At 46.0% G+C, this 17,531-nt stretch overlaps 1 protein-coding gene across 3 annotated transcripts in view; it reads right to left on the minus strand.

The window, feature by feature from the left end:
• EBF1 (EBF transcription factor 1) overlaps nucleotides 1-17,531 on the minus strand; it is a 368,807-nt gene that overhangs the window by 116,291 nt on the left and 234,985 nt on the right. For 2 of the 3 annotated variants that reach the window (XM_049775712.1, XM_049775711.1), the window contains exons 7-8: nucleotides 16,590-16,671; nucleotides 3,720-3,861 (exon numbers count right to left, since the gene is read on the minus strand). In XM_049775712.1, coding sequence (XP_049631669.1) covers nucleotides 3,720-3,861; nucleotides 16,590-16,671 — 224 coding nt within the window. The remainder of the gene's footprint in view (nucleotides 1-3,719; nucleotides 3,862-16,589; nucleotides 16,672-17,531) is intronic. The other variant, XM_049775713.1, reaches the window with a different exon arrangement.

The following is a 17,531-nucleotide window of genomic DNA, read 5'->3' on the forward strand; positions in this document are numbered from 1 at the left end:
AGGGCTCATGCATACTAATTCATATCTGCCTCTATCCTTCTGACAGATAACAGGAACCCAGGACATTTTCACACTTTGGTCTCTGCCTTCTATGCCTTCATTCATTCCTGGGCATGTCCATAAAAATGGACTGAAATTGTTTCCCAACACTTGGGACACATATGATGAGAAACATCTGCATTTAGCCAAAATCTTAAATTAAGTTAGGCATCTGGGTCTGGGTCAACACGCCTGAATAAAAACCCCAACCCTGAACTCAGAACTCTGTTGTTTTTCAAATACAAGATCACAAAAATTTCTAACTTAAAATTATGCACACGGTCTTTCATGGTAAAACCAGTGAGCATGGGCTAAAGAGATAATGCAGTGGGGAGGGAACTTACTTTGCATGCACCTGACCTGGGTTTAACTCACCCCTCACATACACACATATAACACCCCACATGGTCCCCTGAGCACTGCCAGAAGCAATTCCTAAGTCCAGAGTCAAGAGTAACCGCTGAGCACCAAAAATACTATGAAATTGAAAACCCTGGGAATATCTGGAACCCCTCTGGGGCTGGTAACTGACCTTGGACTATCCAAGTCATGGGAATAGAGGTGGTGGTAGAAAGGAAGAGGACAGAAACAGGCACAGCAAAGAAAAGGGAAAGAGCCCCCAGAAAATTGGAGCCTTTTAACTGCTTGTCAGGCAGCTTCCTGACAAAGCCACGGGGGTGCCTTGCCAGGAATTTGCATAAATGCTGCGGTGTGCTGCCCAGCTTCAGCGCACGCTAATGGCACTGAAAGTCATTTAGTCACTTCTCTGACCACTGCGTGTCAGGATGATGAGCACAAGCACTCTGCCTTGTTGCGTATTAGATCATTAGATAATAAAGTGTTAGCGTGTGCAAGCTGACAGGGGCCTGTACTGGAGCCTTTCGAGGGCACTACACTGCCAGGGGTGGGTGGGTACAGAATATGAACAGAGAAGGGGGCTGCCAGGAGCCTGGAATTCTGACAGGCACACTCAGAAATGGTGGCGCACCAGCCCCAATAGACTTGGGCCTGCCCAGGGGTGCATGGTGCGAGGAGAAGGCAGGTAGGCAAAAGTGCAAGAACTGCAGAAGGTCTGGGTTTCTGGCAGCATTCAGCTTCTGGCTGTTCCATATGGGGCACTATTCCCCCTTCCTGAAAGCTCTGGCTTTGTTCAAAAGTATAAGGGTCAGCCAAAAGGCAACCAACCAACCAAACTCGTCGCCACCATAGTAGCGAATGAACACACACAGAGACAGAGCAGTCCGGAGTCACTTCTCTCCTACTATGAATATCAGTCTGGTCTGGGACGCAGGAGGGTCACCTGAAGGCTCCAGGGAGAGCGAACATGCCCTGCTGGTCCCTGCGAAAAGGTAGTCACGTGTGTTTGGACAGTGGGTGTGAACAAAGGGAAATGAAGGGCAGGGTGCATTGCCTACATTGCTGTCATAATCTGGAGGTGTTGTGGGTAGGCCAAGAAAACAGAGGCCAGGATTGAAAATCCCAATTTTCCAACTGAAGTTGGTGGGCAGCAAGCTCAAGCATGACCCAACCCCTAAGTCAATCACACATCACCCACCCACATCCACATCCACACCCCCACCCTCCACCCCCCCACACACAAACACACAAACACACCTGTGTGGGTTCAGTGTGGGATTCAGGGTATAGGGACAGCAGGAAGAACATCTCATTCTACTCTGCCCTTATCTGGCCTAATGCCTTAAAAGTTCCCCTCTGAGGGGTCACCATCTTCATTTTCCCAACAAGGACAGGTGGTTCATCGAAGGTCAGAGGTGAGGCTCAGGACAGAATTTACGTTTCCTGTCTCCCACTTCAACAATGTCCTCTACACCACTGGCTCCCAAATGTACCTCACATGCTGCAAATTTTTAGGGAAAAACAAACCACTACTCAACACATCCAAAGATGAATGATCTCCTTCTTTAACTAGAAAGAGCACCTCCAGCCCAAGACAGTTCCAGCCCTCCCAGGATTCCATGTCACAATGGGGACCAAGTCCCAGATCACTGCAGGCCTGGAAGAAGCCTCTGTCCTAGCTGTGGATGTTCACTGACTGGTCTGCAGGGAAAGGGGGTGGAGGATATGAACCCCATCTGACCACTAGCTTCCACAGAGGGAGAAACATCTGCACCTGAGAGTAAGCTGTGAGCATACAGACTGCAACTGACTCCCAAAGAGGGCAGTTCCCCCAAAGTGATGACATTATGGCCAGAGACCTGTAGCTGGACACCGAGACCTTCCTACCTCACTCTGTCCTGAATCCCACCTGACTCTTCCCTTACTTTCCCCTGTGATGCCTCTGTTCTAAGCAAGGCCCTAAGTGACTCTGAGGCTTGGGCTCATTTTAAACACAGAGATGATAAGGAACTCCCTTTTTTTTTTTGTTTTTTGGGTCACACCCTGCAGCGCTCAGGAGTTACTCCTGGCTCTGTGCTCAGAAATTGCTCCTGGCAGGCACGGGGGACCATATGGGATGCTGGGATTCCTGGGTCAGCTGCATGCAAGGCAAACACCCTACTGCCGTGCTATCTCTCTGTCCCCTGGATGATAAGGAGCTTCTAGGAGTGTTACATGTATTCATTAATAAGTACACCCTGCGTATCCCAGAGACACTGCAAACATTAGGTCAAAAGGGCATGCCTGTCGTGTGTTTTATTCACTTGGAATGTTGGCAGGGAAGGGGACTGGCTCCCATGAAACTGTATCACAGGTAGGTCAACAGAAATAGTCTGCTCATTTACATGGTTGTATTTTAATTCTATATCTTTGGTTTGGGGGCATACTCAGTGATGGTGAGATCTTACTTTTGGGTCTGTACTCAGGAATACTCCTAAAAATCTTGTGAGACCATTCATGCCAAGGAACCATGCTAAGAATCCAACTTTGTCCAGCCATGCTCATGGCAAATGCCCTTCTCCCACTATACTACCACTCTGGCCCCAAATTTAGTTGCAGTTTTTTTTTTTTTGTTTGTTTGTTTGTGGGCTATACCCAGAAGTACTCAGAGATTACTCTTGGCTCTGAGCTCAGAAATTGCTTCTGGCAGGCTCGGGGACATTATGGGTCCATCCCAGGTTGGCCACATGCAAGGCAAATGCCCCATCACTGTGCTATCACTCCAGTCCCTTAGTCGCAGTTTTTTGTTTGCTTGATTGTTTGGGGTTTTTTTTTGGGGGGGTCACACCTGACTTAGTCACAGTTTTTAAAGAATCCTGCCAATGCTGTCAACTGGAAAGTGACATGGGGGAATCGGTTCAGTGCTGCAGCTTAGGAAATCAAAAGAAGCCCAGCAAAGTGATTTGAATGTGAGGGACTCAGTATTTGTGTCTTAAAAATGTAACTGCATGGATGCTAGGATAGGATAGGATCTCAGACACATCTTTGCTCCTAGCTCCATAGCTCAATCCAGGGCCACAGAGATGTAGACACTCACTGTGAAAGGGATGGGCATGGGGCTGATTCTAAGAGCCAAGAAGCAATGGTCTCCTAGCACAGGTCACTGTTTCTGGGATTTCTACTGCTCTGACCTCTACTCAGATTTGAGCTAAGAGCCAGCTCAAGCTAACGCAGCCCTGCCAACATGACACCTGCAACAGGCAGTGTGGTGGAGTGAGAGAACAGAAAAGCAAACAGATTGACAATAGAGCAGCAACGCTGACCAATGAAAATGGTGTGCCTACCATGTTCCAGATAAGAGGGCGTACCTTCCGAAGGATCGAGCCGTCGAGCCCTCCGCCCGTGCTTGGAGTTATTGTGCACAAACATGTTGTCGGAGACCGCCAGGACGTGGCCATCCACGTTGACTGTCGTAGACACCACGACCTGGGAGACAAGGAGCAAAGAAACGGATGAGCGTTTTCGGCTAAAAAGCGCGGAGGGTAATAAACACGAGTTAAAGAAATAACAGCTGGGAGCCGCACAAATCGCAGAGCTATTTCCCATAATAACTGGTGCTTATGCCGCACAAGCCTAACAAGAGGAGCTATTGATGAGGGGGGCCCGGGCCCCGCGTGCTTTTTGATGCCGTTTTAAGTAAAATTGCACAGTTTATAGTGAGATGGCAGAAGGTACACTGTTGAGCATAATTTTAACAAGAGGATCTTTATTAGCATAAGGGTGGTTATGTTTCACCTAAATTACCCTTCAGTTCAAGACACTGAAGCAGATATCACAGTTGATCATGCAAATATAAATCTTTCACATCACTGAAATATCACCGCCCCTACCCCCACTGTGCCAGGGCTAAGAGGAGAGAGAGAAATGGAAAGGAATTTTAGTAAGCGCTGGGGTGCACATTTCTCTCTTGGGGCATGGTGTCTTATTTTTAGGGTGGTGTTCTCACACCAATGACTGCCCACATTAATTCAGTTAATCAGGCTAAAGCCCCCCTTTACCACCATCTCAGTGTACCCCCTCCCTTCAAATCCCTGCTAATGAAGGGACTTGGCTGTGTGTTTCAAAGTCCAAAAGCCAGAAGCACCAGCCCAGCGCAACTGTCCGCACACCCTGGTCATCTCAGCCATGAACTAGAGAACACTGCTGGCCAGAAAGGACCCCAACAAAGGTGCTTCTTGGAGAATCTTGACTAAAACAAAAAGACAAAAATGACCTCCACTTCTCCTGAGCTGGATGGGGAGGAGCAAAAGTGAGACAGACACATGGAGAGATGTTTATTCATGCAGCTTCTTTCAACCAAATATAATAATTGTCTGTAATTGCAGCCTCGGCTCCCACCTCATGCTCTGACACGGGGGAAACAGCAATCAGGCAGCTCGGCTTTAATCCACCTATTATGTTGACTAATTAACTTTGCTCCACACTTTATTTCTTCCTCCATTATCAGCCCCTGTCAGCCGCAAGCACCCCATAGCAGAGGGGGGACCCCGGGCTCTTTGATTGATCACCGATAGATTGACATGCAGATTAATTTAATTAGAATCACCTCACTTGAGAAATGAAAGACAATGGCAAGAAGGCTAATAGATGTGCTCTCATAATGAGGCCAGCCTCTGGAGCCCAACTGAAGATTTCTGATTTATTTTGCCCAATTCCCTAGTTGCCTGGAAAGACTCTCGCTTTAATTGTTCTTGGTTCTGAGCGGCACTGCCCTCTGGAGAGGTGGGAAGACTTTTCAGACATTGCCATGGACACAGTCCCAATTTTGGATGCAGACTTTGCTGTACACTGGCCCCCAAGGAGCAGTGCCTTCTAGAACCTGGTGTAAGGTTGTGCTTTTGTCACCTGAGCGAGACACAGGTGGAAATGTTGGAGCCTGGCCTCTGATCACCATGGTCAGTCAGCTTGGCAAAATCCAAAGAGCCTCTGTGTCCCCTTTTTTTTTTTTATCAAATCTGTCCTGACAGAATATATAAATCCTTCCTATGCTTTTCTGGTGCCCAAATCTACAGCCCATTTCGCTAGGATCATGGGAGACCCATTTTATTTCTTTGACCTTGATGTCTCCAGCTACAGAGAAAACAATTCAGAGGTCTTCAGAAATTCAGATATCTTGCCATCACAGACCTGGTGAACCCCTATTCCAGCTACTCATTACTCCAGGCTCTGTGCAAAGAGAGTTTGAAAAGTAGTTTTCCCTGTTCTTTATGATTTGCCAACCAGATCTGACCCAGCTGAGATGCCTGGGTTGGTTTTATCAATAATGGTAGGAGAGAATGTGACCATTGCTTTTATTTTTCTTTTTTGGGTTTTATTTTAGTTTTGGTTTGGGGCCAGACCCAGCAGACTCAAGACTTACTCCTGGCTCTGCACTCAGGGATCATTCCTGGTGGTGCTCAGGAGACTAGAGACTGGGGATCAAACCTGGGTCAGCCATGAAAGCACCTTACTCACTGTACTATCACTACAACTCTTGTGCATTTATTTTCAGTAAGAGTTTGTGGTGGTCAAGTCTATACTGTTTAAGGTAAAACTTTCTGTCCTCCTTCATTTTTAGCAAAGGAGATGACTTCATGAGACACTCAGGATTATATAATCCAACAGTGTCTTTCAAACTGCTTTTGATTTACTACAAGACCACAAGTGAGTGGCACTAGAGTCGTTAGCTGAAGAAACTATAAAAGGAATCCTAAACGGTCTGTTTCCAGTGCCAGGAAATATAGAAAGTGGTTATTGAAGCTGTCTGTCTTTAGAGACACACACACACACACACACATACCTACACACACAGAGCCATGACAACTCAGCATGCACCTGTAAGACAAAGCCCGCCAAGCTCGGGGCTTAAAATATAGTGTCACTGAAAGGATCTGCCATCTAACTCCTCCATGGGACAAAAATGTCAGACAATGATTAAAGGGGAAAAAACAGCTCCTCCATGCCCTTCTGGGCAAGAGGACAGCCAAATACATAGCAGAGTCACATCATGCAAATACTCACTAAAATCAGAGCAAAAAAGTATACAGCATACCCCTGCCTGATGCACAACTATGCCAGGGTTGGGACTAATCCTGTAATATCACCTGTATCAACCATTGTGAAGCCACCTTGTATTTGGAAATGACTGGAATACCATCAAAAAGAATACATGCCAAAGCCACATGCAAAGCTACTAAAGTGAAATCCAGGTCTGTGAGTGCCCCAGGAACACTGGGGAGTTTTTGGAGGTGGCCCAGCCTAGGAGGAAGAAGAATTCCCTGCCAAGAGAATTGGAGTACCATGTCTGTGCAGAAGACCAAGGTCAATTTCCCCAAAGATGTTCCTAAGACACAGCTCAGATGATAGGCTTTAGGGAAGGGTTTTGGATTTGAGAAGATAGACCCAAGGCCCTTTGTCTCTCAGTGATGCATAAGCCTGAGGAGAGGCTGGGAAAATGAGGGACAGCCAGGCAGAAGGTTCTAGCACTGAAGGGGATGCAGCAAACCATGACTCCCTAGAGTCATACAGGGATTACCTGAATGGAAAGGAATCAGGCAGGTCTTTTAATCCCATCAGGCCAGGTCTCCAGAGTCCTATTTGAAGGGGCAGCTGTACTACGCAGCTGCGGCTGCTGGGGTGTCAGGGGCCAACCCAGAAGCAAATTCCCATGACTGGAGGGCAGGAGGAAAACAGGGAACATTCGTCTTATGAAATATACACTGGTGAAGAAATGGGTGTTGGACATTAAATGACTGAAGCCCAATCATAAACAATTTTGTAACTGTGTATCTCAGTGATTCAATTTAAAAAATATTAGAAAACAAAACCTGCTCTCTGCCCCCAGATTGGAGACAGGGGTTCTCCTAAGGATGCTTGGTGAACCTGGAGTGTGTCATGGGTTGAAATTAGGCCTGATAAGTATCCCCACATGCTTCCAAGTACCTTCCAGCTCCACTCTGTGGGGTGAAGGGAATGACATTCAGGAGGGGGCTCTCCAGATTTCACAATGTTTCTACCTCTGGTCCAGCATCTACTTTGTTGTCAAAGAAAGCAAATATCACTAAAGGCTATGATTTTTCTATGTGTCCCCTTCTATTGTTGCAAAAGAATTTGATGCCAAACTTTTCCCTCCCACACCATCTCAGCCATTTCCACTTAACCTCCAGGGGGCACTGGGAGCCCCTCAATTCTCCCCTGGAAATACCGAGGCTCCTGTGGGGCTGGCGTTCATAAAAGACTTTATCACCCCAACCCATGGCAACAGCTGGCAAAGCTCAATTGGAAACTCAAGAGTAGGGTTTGGGAAAACCATTTGCTCATGCTTGGAGCCTTGGCAAAGCATCCAAAAGGATCTGCCACTTTAACAGCACACAAGAATCATTTCTTCAAAGTTCACTGATTTTTCACCCCAACAACAGAAGCCCACTATTTTCAAGGTCTTAATGCTAACACTAAGAGTTGTAACAAATTTTACTAGAATTAACAGAATTTGGCCTCTACTGTGTGCCTGTGACAGTCTGGGAGTGAATGAAAACGAAATCTCACCGCTTTGAAAACATCTGTGAATGAGCACCTTATCGGTCTGTTTAGTTCTCCCACTATGCAGAATTGAGCAGGTTCTCCGTGTCTGACTGTTGGCATTTCCTCGCTATCATTTCTCAAATAGCCCCTCTTCCCTTCCCTCCTTTTATCAGGCAGGAGACCTCATCACTCCCAGCTATTATCAATGACCCACAAAGCACAGTCGTTTGCCATGAGAATACTATCAACAGATACAAGCAGTGAACTTCAGTCAGAAAGACAGCAGCCAGTTTGTGTGGAAGCAGGGGGAAAAAGAAAACGCCCGTACCTCAAAGCTGAGGTTTGTACCTTATGGTAAGAGAGCTCAAAAAGCTGGAGCACATATCTACATGCACGAACCCAGATTCAGTCCTCAGAACCACATGGTCATGGTCTCATGAGCACTACCATGTATGTTCCCCAATACTCTCTACCCCCAAACAAAATAAAATAAATTTGGATTTTATGTATGTATGTATGTGTGTGGTACCAGAATGGACTCCTTGGTCTCATACTCAGGCATGTGCTCGACCACTAAGTCATATCCCCAACCCTGAAGTCTGTATTTTTAAAATTACTGGGACAAAATAGAATCAGGGGGAAAGATTAGAATATAAAAAATATTTTCGGGGCCGGTGCGGTGGCGCTAGAGGTAAGGTGCCTATCTTGCCTGCGCTAGCCTAGGATGGACCGCGGTTCGATCCCCCGGTTCAACCCCCGGTGTCCCATATGGTCCCCTAAGCCAGGAGCGACTTCTGAGTGCATAGCCAGGAGTAACCCCTGAGCGTCACCGGGTGCGTGTATATATATTCAATGCTTAAATTTAGTATATTTTGACAATAAGAATCTTCTTCTACCACCCCCATAAAAAAAACTATTTTAGTTAGTTTATTATGACCATTGAAAATGCTACAATTCTCCCTTTTCAGGACTAATCTGGGCAAGGCAATGCAAGGAAACCAGCCAACACTGGCTTCCAGCTTGGCTAAAGAAGCTTAGGTCTTCATAGTCATGAGTTGCAAAGCATGAGTGTGCTGATGTGGAATAAAAAGGCATCAGGGAGTGTGGACTAATACGCAGCAGTGAAAAGGAACCAATCATAGTGTGTCTGTCTAGAACGGTGCCAAGTGAAAAATAAATACATACAAGAACAAGAAGTAACATCTGAGCCCTAGGGACCAAACTGTGGCCCCTCTAACTGAGTTGTTCAAATTCTACCTGGAGCACCAATAAATGGGACTGTATCTAGAGACAGGCCATCAGAACGAGTACTATTCCAGCCCAATGGGCATCCTGAACAGAAGGGGTCAGGGAGAGCTTTGGATACTTGGACCAGCGCTGTGTATTTGCAGAGCAAAGACCAAGTACAACCTTTCTTCTGCATGACAGGTTTAGGGGTTTCCAAGGTACCCAACTTTGCCTGTGACTGGATGGTGGGTCTGCAGCCTCCAAACCCAGGAGACTGTCTAAAGTTTCATTACAGCAATTCCAGAAAATTCAAAGATACCTGTGTGGAGATTTACTAGATATTCTTGAAAGAACCAAGTTTTAAAAAAAGGGACAAATAGGTGAGTGCCCAAGATAAGGGAGAAAAGAGCAGAGGGAGGATAGTGTTGAAGAAGACCCAGAATCTGGACTATAGTTATTGTAACGATCTGTGGTGGTGTTGTAAATGTGCTTTTTTTTTTTATCACTTTGGTTCTTTTTTTTTTTTTTTTTTTTTTTTTTGGTGGGATGGGGGAGACACCTGGCAGTGCTCAGGGCTAATTCTAGGTTTTGTACTCAAAAGCCTGGTGGGCTCAGAGGACTACATGGGGTGCCAGGGAATGAGCCCAGGTTGGCTACATGCAAAGTAAGTCTTACACACTGTACTCTCTCTCCAGCTCCAAAATGTGAATTTTAGGGTTAGGATTAGGAGAAGTTGCTGAGAATCCAGCCATAAAAAAATACAGCAGGTAGGGTACTTGTCTTTTGGCTTACAAACATATGACCCAGTTTCAATATCCAGCATCCCCTATAGTCTCCTGAGAACTACCAGGACTAATGCCTGAGTGCAAAGTCAGGAGTAACCCCTAAGCACTGCTAGGTGTGACACCCAAACAAAACCAAAAAATATAAATGTTGAAAGGAGGGCAAGGTGATAGATAACTAGGGATTTGGGCAAAGGGAGGCAGGGTTGAAGGAAGCAAAGTTCTGTGTCACTTAGCAGCTTGGTACCTTGGTGAACCCTAGCATGGGCTATGGACATGGGTTTAGTGACATAACAATACTAGCACACCAGTTGTAATGTTGTCTCATATCATGGCAAGATGGCAGTGCAAAGGGCAGCGACAGAGCCTCTGTTGAGGGTATATGTGGGGAGCTTTTTGTTCTTTTCTCCTCATATTTCTGTATTCCTATAATACCCCAAGAAACCAAGTTTGCATCTCTGCTCCACCCTACACAGTGGCTTGGCTTGCAGAACCAGCCTTCCCATACTAGCCTCCAACAACCTCGTGGCATCTACCCAGGAGTTTATCTCCCCCACATAATCATGGAAGTAAAATGAACATGTGCTAAAACATTCCAGAGCTTTCCTGGGCTAGCACAGGTTCATATCAAACAAGTATGCATACATCAGGGGTCTCTGCTGGGCCATGGGATCTTTTCAAATAGGACATGCAAGACTTAATAAGAGCATTTAGGCTGGGAAAATGCCATCATGTAAAGGATATAGGAGAAAATGGCAGTTTCAATGGGTGGCTCATCTTTCCTTTCACAGAGACACACAGGTAGCTGGCAAATATGTCCATGATGAGTGTACAATGAAAGAGCAGTGGCAAGACTGATGCCCAGATCCCTTTGTCTAGGCTCCTCCATGCCTCCTAGCAAGTGCTGTAACTGCACTATGTACAGATGCATGGTCTCCAGCCTGAATCTGCTTTAGTACTGACTTGCCAAGGATCCTTGGCTCATACAGGATGAGATGCTGAGACATGCCTGACGGCCTGACAGCTGCTTTCCAAAGATTCCAAGAAAGCCAGTGAGAACTCTACAAAACACAGGTAAGTGCAGGCTGAGAGGACACAGACCCACTAAGAAAAGAACAGCTGATTCAGTCCTGTCCATACCTAGAGGCACTTTTCTCTGAATTCTGAAAATATTACTGAGTTCTCAGGCAAATAAGCAATGAGAAGGGCAAAGTGTCTGCATACCAGGGCTAAAATCCTGGTTCAGATCAAGATAAGCAAAGAAGGAAGAAGAGACTAGTTGGTGTCTTAAGATATAAGGAAAAAGTCAGATAGGGTGGCTCAGAGCACCTCTTTGAGCAGCGTCCTTCTGACTGAAGCCTAAGTGAAAATCCCAGAATTCAATGGGGGTGTAGAGCAAATTTTGGGAGTCAGGAGCCTGGATGCACAGAAGCAGAAACCAGGGAGGTTCATCTGTGGAAGAGAAATAAAGAAAGAGAACGAAGCTCACTCCTCAGTGAGCTTGGAAAGTGCAAAGTCCACAGGGCAAACAAGTGGTTTGAACTTGAAAACGAATGATGAGCTCTACTAAAGAAGCACAAACTAAAAAATGGTGACAGAATTTAGGAATATCCTCTACTGGCAAGTTTCAGTGAGCAGAGGCAGGCAGAACCAACCTCCACAGCCAGTCTGAACAAAGCAAAATGTTCAGCTTTAGCCCCAATGTTCTCCTTTATTTCATTGGTGACCGCACCTAATGTAGAATTTCTTTCCTTTAAGTGCAGACTGCCACTCATGAAAAAAATCTATTCCAAAGGACTCCACCTATGTGACTCGCATCTTCTGGTAAGGCTCAGGCCCAAACATCCATTTGTTCAAAAATGCTGTTAACGGGTTAATCTATCAGGCTGGGAATCCACTGTTTGGTGTTTACCATGTTATGCAAATTAATCCTGTGTTCTTGAAACTAACATTAACGCTGCTATCCTGTAGAATTAATCAGCATAGCGCAATTTGAAATAATTCTCTGTGAAAAGAGAAATGGGCCCCTGGCATTCTGTGGGTACAGCATTTCTTTCAAGAAGCACCCATTTGTCAAAATGATGTAAGCCAGAGGGTGGGACACAGTAGACTGGAGGGGTGGGAACGAGAATATTCCCTTGTTATTCGAATAACTTTGACAACAAACCCAAGATACAGAGTCCAGGCACGTATTTTAAGAAATTTCTAATCCCATCCAGTAACAGACTGATCTAGACTTTCCCTCTGAAGGCTTTTGAAGAGCCACAATTCTGTAAAATGTTGGAATTCAGCAAAAAACAAACAAACATACAGATGGGGCAGGATGATAGTACAATAATAGAAAAGGTGCTTGCCTTGCATGCAGCCAACCTGGGTCTAATCTCCAGGATCCCACATGGTCCCCAGAGCACCAACAGGAGTGATGAGTGATTCCTGAGTGCAAGCAAGGAGTAACCTCTGAGCATCGACAGATGTGGCCCCCAAACAAAATAGAACCAAAATGGTACAGAAAGGGGCAAGAACAGTGGCACAAGCAGTAAGCCTTGCCCACACTAGAGTAGGACAGACCGCGGTTTGATTCCCCTGGTGCCCCTATGGTCTCCCAAGCCAGGAGCAATTTCTTGATGCATAGACAGGAGTAACCCCTCAGCATCACCGGGTATGGCCGAAAAAAATAAACAAAAAAAATTAATCAAAATGGTAGAGAAAGCCTCCTTACATAATTTTCCAATGTCATTGATTATTTTTGAAACCTCACAGCTGTGGTGGGAGATGATGAATCGGTTCATTTCCTCTTTCTCATTCTAGGGGGCTTCAGAGGAACTATAGCTGAGCAGACTGGCACTCCCTGCCCCTTCATTTAGAACATTCTCCAGAAAGACCCATTCTCCTGCTTTCCTTCTGCACTAAAATGCCAACATTCCTGGCATGTCCTACTATGGAGCAGGTTCCCAGCCCCCTCTCCTTGTCTTTCTCCCCCTCCCTCCACAGGCTGTGTGGGTTTTCTTTAGCACAATCATTAAAATGCATGATCATTAAAATTTTACCTGGTGTACAACTTAAACCATTTAATTGTACACAAAGTACAATTCAAACACTGTTGACACCACTAACTGCTGCCCCCTGCAGCCCCTGACGGCAAACTGCCCTGTCCATCCACTCTCCATCCTGGGCAGATCAAAGATATGTGAGGACCCCTCAGTTATAGGGGTTACCCTGCAGCTATGTAGTGAGATGTAGACAGAACAAATGAGACTGGACAGTCTTCTAAACCTTATTTTTAAGAAATTTTCACCACCATCACTACCACCCAGTCCCTACCATTTACTCTTCTTTCAAACAGATGGACAGAGACAGAATGGAGGCAGCCCAGGGCCGCCAGAAACCTGCCACATGTTATAGGCTGCTGTGTGAGCAAGAGCAATCTCCTAGCCAGCACAATTCTCAAATCTGGGTGTTATAGGCCTGCAAGGATCAAAGTGCCCTCTCTCCTCCTGATCCCTCGCTCTCCCTTGCACACCATATGGGCATGCATGCACCAAAGGAAGAATTGTTCTCACATGACACAGAACTCAGAGTGCATAGAGATAGAAAATCACAGCCTATTGAAACCACATCTGAGAGAAGAGATGAACTGGGAAACCCAGCTCTCACCTGGTCATAATCCCATTATAGGATTATGGTAGATACTGAGGGGAAAGTCACAGCGGGAGCCCCATTCTGCCTCCTCCAGCAAATCCCAACAAGGGGTGCTACTGCCCAGGCTCTAACTCTTTTTATTTTTTTCAGGCTCTAACTCTTAACCTTGGCCTGTCTTAGTTAGAAAAACCCGGCCATGTGACCTTTGACCTCATGACCTTTGACCTTACTCTTTGGGAGAATGAGAGATAAGGGTTTAGTAAATGCTGCTGAATTTCTCTATCCTAAGCCCCTTCAAGCCCTAATGTTTTCCCTAACTGTACCCCTACTTCCTCACATCCATCAGAACTGAATGAAGCCTCTGTTGGGTATGAGCAAGTGTGTTGGCCTGACCACAGTCCAAGGATTAATAAAACAATTCCTATAAATTAAAAAAATAATAATTCATTCATCTGTCCACCCACCCACTCTATCCATCCATTCATCCATTCTTCATCCATCCATCCATTCACCCACCCATCCATTCATCCATTCAGCCAGACAGCCAGCTTTCCATTCATTATTCATTTCTCCTTCCATCCATCATCCATCTTTCCTCCTCCTACCCTCTCTTTCACTCATTATCTATCCTTTGCATCATCTATTCATCAATCTATCTATATAACTACCATCTATCCACCATCTATTTATCCATGTTTCACCCATTCATAGGCCTACCTTCCATCCATTGCCAATGGCAGAGGCATCATCTGGCCAACCAATATGCATGAGATACTGTAGTACTTAGGTGCAAGAGACCATTAATAAAATATGTACATGCATATGATACAAGCTAAGTGAGGCTTTGTTACTTCTGCCTCTTCTAGTGAGTAAATATGGAATGGGAACAAAGGAGGTAAAGTCTGAGATCCAAGGAAGAAACGGTAGCTCCCTAAACAGACATGACTCTCTCTCCAGTGGTGGCCCAGCTAAGTCCTGCCCTTCAAAAAATGCCCATCTATTTTAAGTTTAGCTAGAGAACCATCTGGGTTCAGGTAAACCCTGTGTATGTGAAGGACAGTGTGTGCTTAAACAGCAGTTCTAGTGACTAATCCATGGGATGCTGTTTGTCCCTAACCTAATATCTGGGACAACAGACCTGTAAGCACACAAATACATGGAGACATGCAGGTCTACTGATGAACCAGTGCTATGTTAAGCACTAGATGATAAATTAAATCTAGTGTCTCCAAACCATGGGTAGTTCACACACACACACACACACACACACACACACACACACACACACACACACGACACTTGACAATGGAGACCTCTGTGGTAATGTGACTGTCGGAGCATTTCCTCTACTGGCATACACTGGATAGAGACCAGTGGCAATCTCAAAACCTTTCACCAAACAGAGGTAAACTTCTCTTCAGCCAAGGATTATCCAGCCTCAAATGTTGATCGTGTCCCAGTTGAGAAACCCTGCTCTTCACTAAAGATCAGCTTACGTTTATCACATGCATTCATTTTCTCCAAAGGCTTACAGAGCTGATCCTTTGCAAATTACTTGTGTGTACAATATGCTGTCTTTCTTCCATAAACTGTAGAACAAACAGAATAATCTTACTCCATTTTATAGTAGAGAAAATAGGACTCCTGAAGGAATTCAAGACTTTCCAAAAACTGAAGGCATGCCTCTTCTCTCAGTAGCTCATCTACATAGCAAAGACTAGTACATTGGCAAAAATGAGGCTTTCCAGACTCTTCAAAATGACAGAGATGGTCCAAGAGCTAATGTCTATCACTCACTCTGCTGCAAAGCATTGGGGCAGTATGTCCACCAAACACAACAACTCTCTGAGTAGCACTTGTGCCCTTGGAGATGATGAAGCAACATGACTGTCTTCCTACCTGGAGACCCCTGGCTTCTAACTCAGCTTAGTCAGAACGGAAATAAAATTCACCTCAAGGTCAAGTAAGGAGACCCACTTTCTCCTGCAGGGCATTGAGAAAACACACTTTAGGGTACCCTGGGTGTTCTTCCACCAGTTGTTGTGTATGTAAACATTTCAATGGGATTATTATGTTACTGACCATACCCTGAACGGTGATTGTGCCCTACCCTAGGGTGTGACCTGGCATTCCGCTCCCACCCCTGATTCTGCTCCCACCATTGGGTGGTACCTGATACTGGGGTATAAAAGCAACTGTCTATGGAAGGCGAGGGGCTTTTTTTCTTGGGGCTGATTCTGGGGCCTTTTGGCTTTAGCCTCTTCCACGGAATAAAAGCTGTTGTCTTCAGAAGCGTGACTGCCTGTTAGCTTTCTTCCCATGGCATTCACCTCAGAACCACTGGCTGAACAGGGTAACAGATGCGTGGTCCGAGCATGGTCCATCCCTCCATCAATCAACCCCATGAAGGGCAGTATTGCAACACCAGTGAAACACAATTCAGCTCAACACCCAAAGTCCTTCAAGCCATAGAGAGAGCACTCAAGACTATGCTTGAGACCAACAGTAAATTCCCCAAGCTCTGAGAGATCCTTCACCTCCATCTCCACAGCACATAATGTGGCAGGGATTCTGGCACTGCTCTGGAACCCTTCCACCAACTCTGCTCTTTATGAGAAGCTCACTTGCCAAATCAGACCCTTCCATGCTATTCCTGGCCCACTCCCAGCTCTGTGTACCTCTCCTACTTCACACACCCCCAACAGAACAAAGTTCTTTATTTGCCTATTTGCAGACTTTCCACTTTGGAGAGCTCTGGCATGGAATTCACCATGTCCACATACTTTCTGATGTGGACTACTCAGAGGCCTTTCCAGAAAATGGAGCCCCAACCCAGAGGGCACAGGGGGTCAGGTCTCCTTTATCCCTAATAACATCTCCTCCTAGAGACAAAATGTTAGGGAGGCAGCTAGGTGCCTTCCCTGGGTTGTGATGCAGGGCCCAATTCCTCTGCCTCTTCTTCTGCTTACCCCCTCCTGGAGAATATGTAAGGCCACACAGACCCACCTGGAATCTCCGCATGTCCCGTGGGTTTCCGGCATTCTTTAGGCAATTCTGGTTACATTTGAGGAAGAACTTCAGAAAGAACCTGTGAGGATATAAAAGATCACAGTTAGCACCTTTGTCCCGGGCAGGGAAGAAAGCAGTCACCATGTTCCCTTGTCCAGCATTTTGCAAGCTCCACCCATGTTCTAGAACCTTCAGAAGGGCATAAAAGCCAGTGTTATATTGAGTACTTTGGCTCTTCATTTTACATCTAGGATGGAGCCACTTTGCCAAAGTCTCACTCTTTATGCCTCCAAAAGGCTCCCCTTAAGGAAGGAAGCCCCCCAGAAAGTTTTCCCACCCAAAAGAGGTGGTTCCGGCAGCAGATGACATCTTGAGAGTGATTCCTGGCCCCTGATAACACTGCAGCGAGCCCCATGAATTCACACATGACCCTGTGGTGGAATGCAGTGCTGGAAGCATAGCAGAGATGCTCTCCCAATAAAGCAATGAGCGTGGCCATGTCTTCACACAGCACTTGCCAGAGGAGAAAGAGGACAGGCCTCCAGGGCCTCATGTCCCTTTTCCTTACTCTGCCTGGTGCCAGTTCTAGAGTAAGATATCTGTGTTTTACTGGGAGGGGAGTATGCAGACCCAACATGTCTGAAGGAAGCATTAGAGTGCACCCAAAGTGACCCTCAAAGACACAAGAAGGACTTTCTTCTCTCTACCCCACTCCCCTTACCTAGTCTGACATCCTACTTCCCTTATTTATGGCCTGGGTACCCTTCTTTCCTTATCTACTGTCTGTATCCCCCCACTTTGTTTACCCATTGCTTGAGTACCCCATTCCCCTTACCTACCACTCAGCTACCCCACTTCCCTTGCCTATGGCCTAGGAACCCCCACTTGTTTTACATACAGGCTTCCCTTACCCCTGTCCTGAATACCCCAATTCCTTTA

This window comes from Suncus etruscus, chromosome 6, assembly GCF_024139225.1.
Source record: "Suncus etruscus isolate mSunEtr1 chromosome 6, mSunEtr1.pri.cur, whole genome shotgun sequence".
Lineage (NCBI taxonomy): Eukaryota > Metazoa > Chordata > Mammalia > Eulipotyphla > Soricidae > Suncus > Suncus etruscus.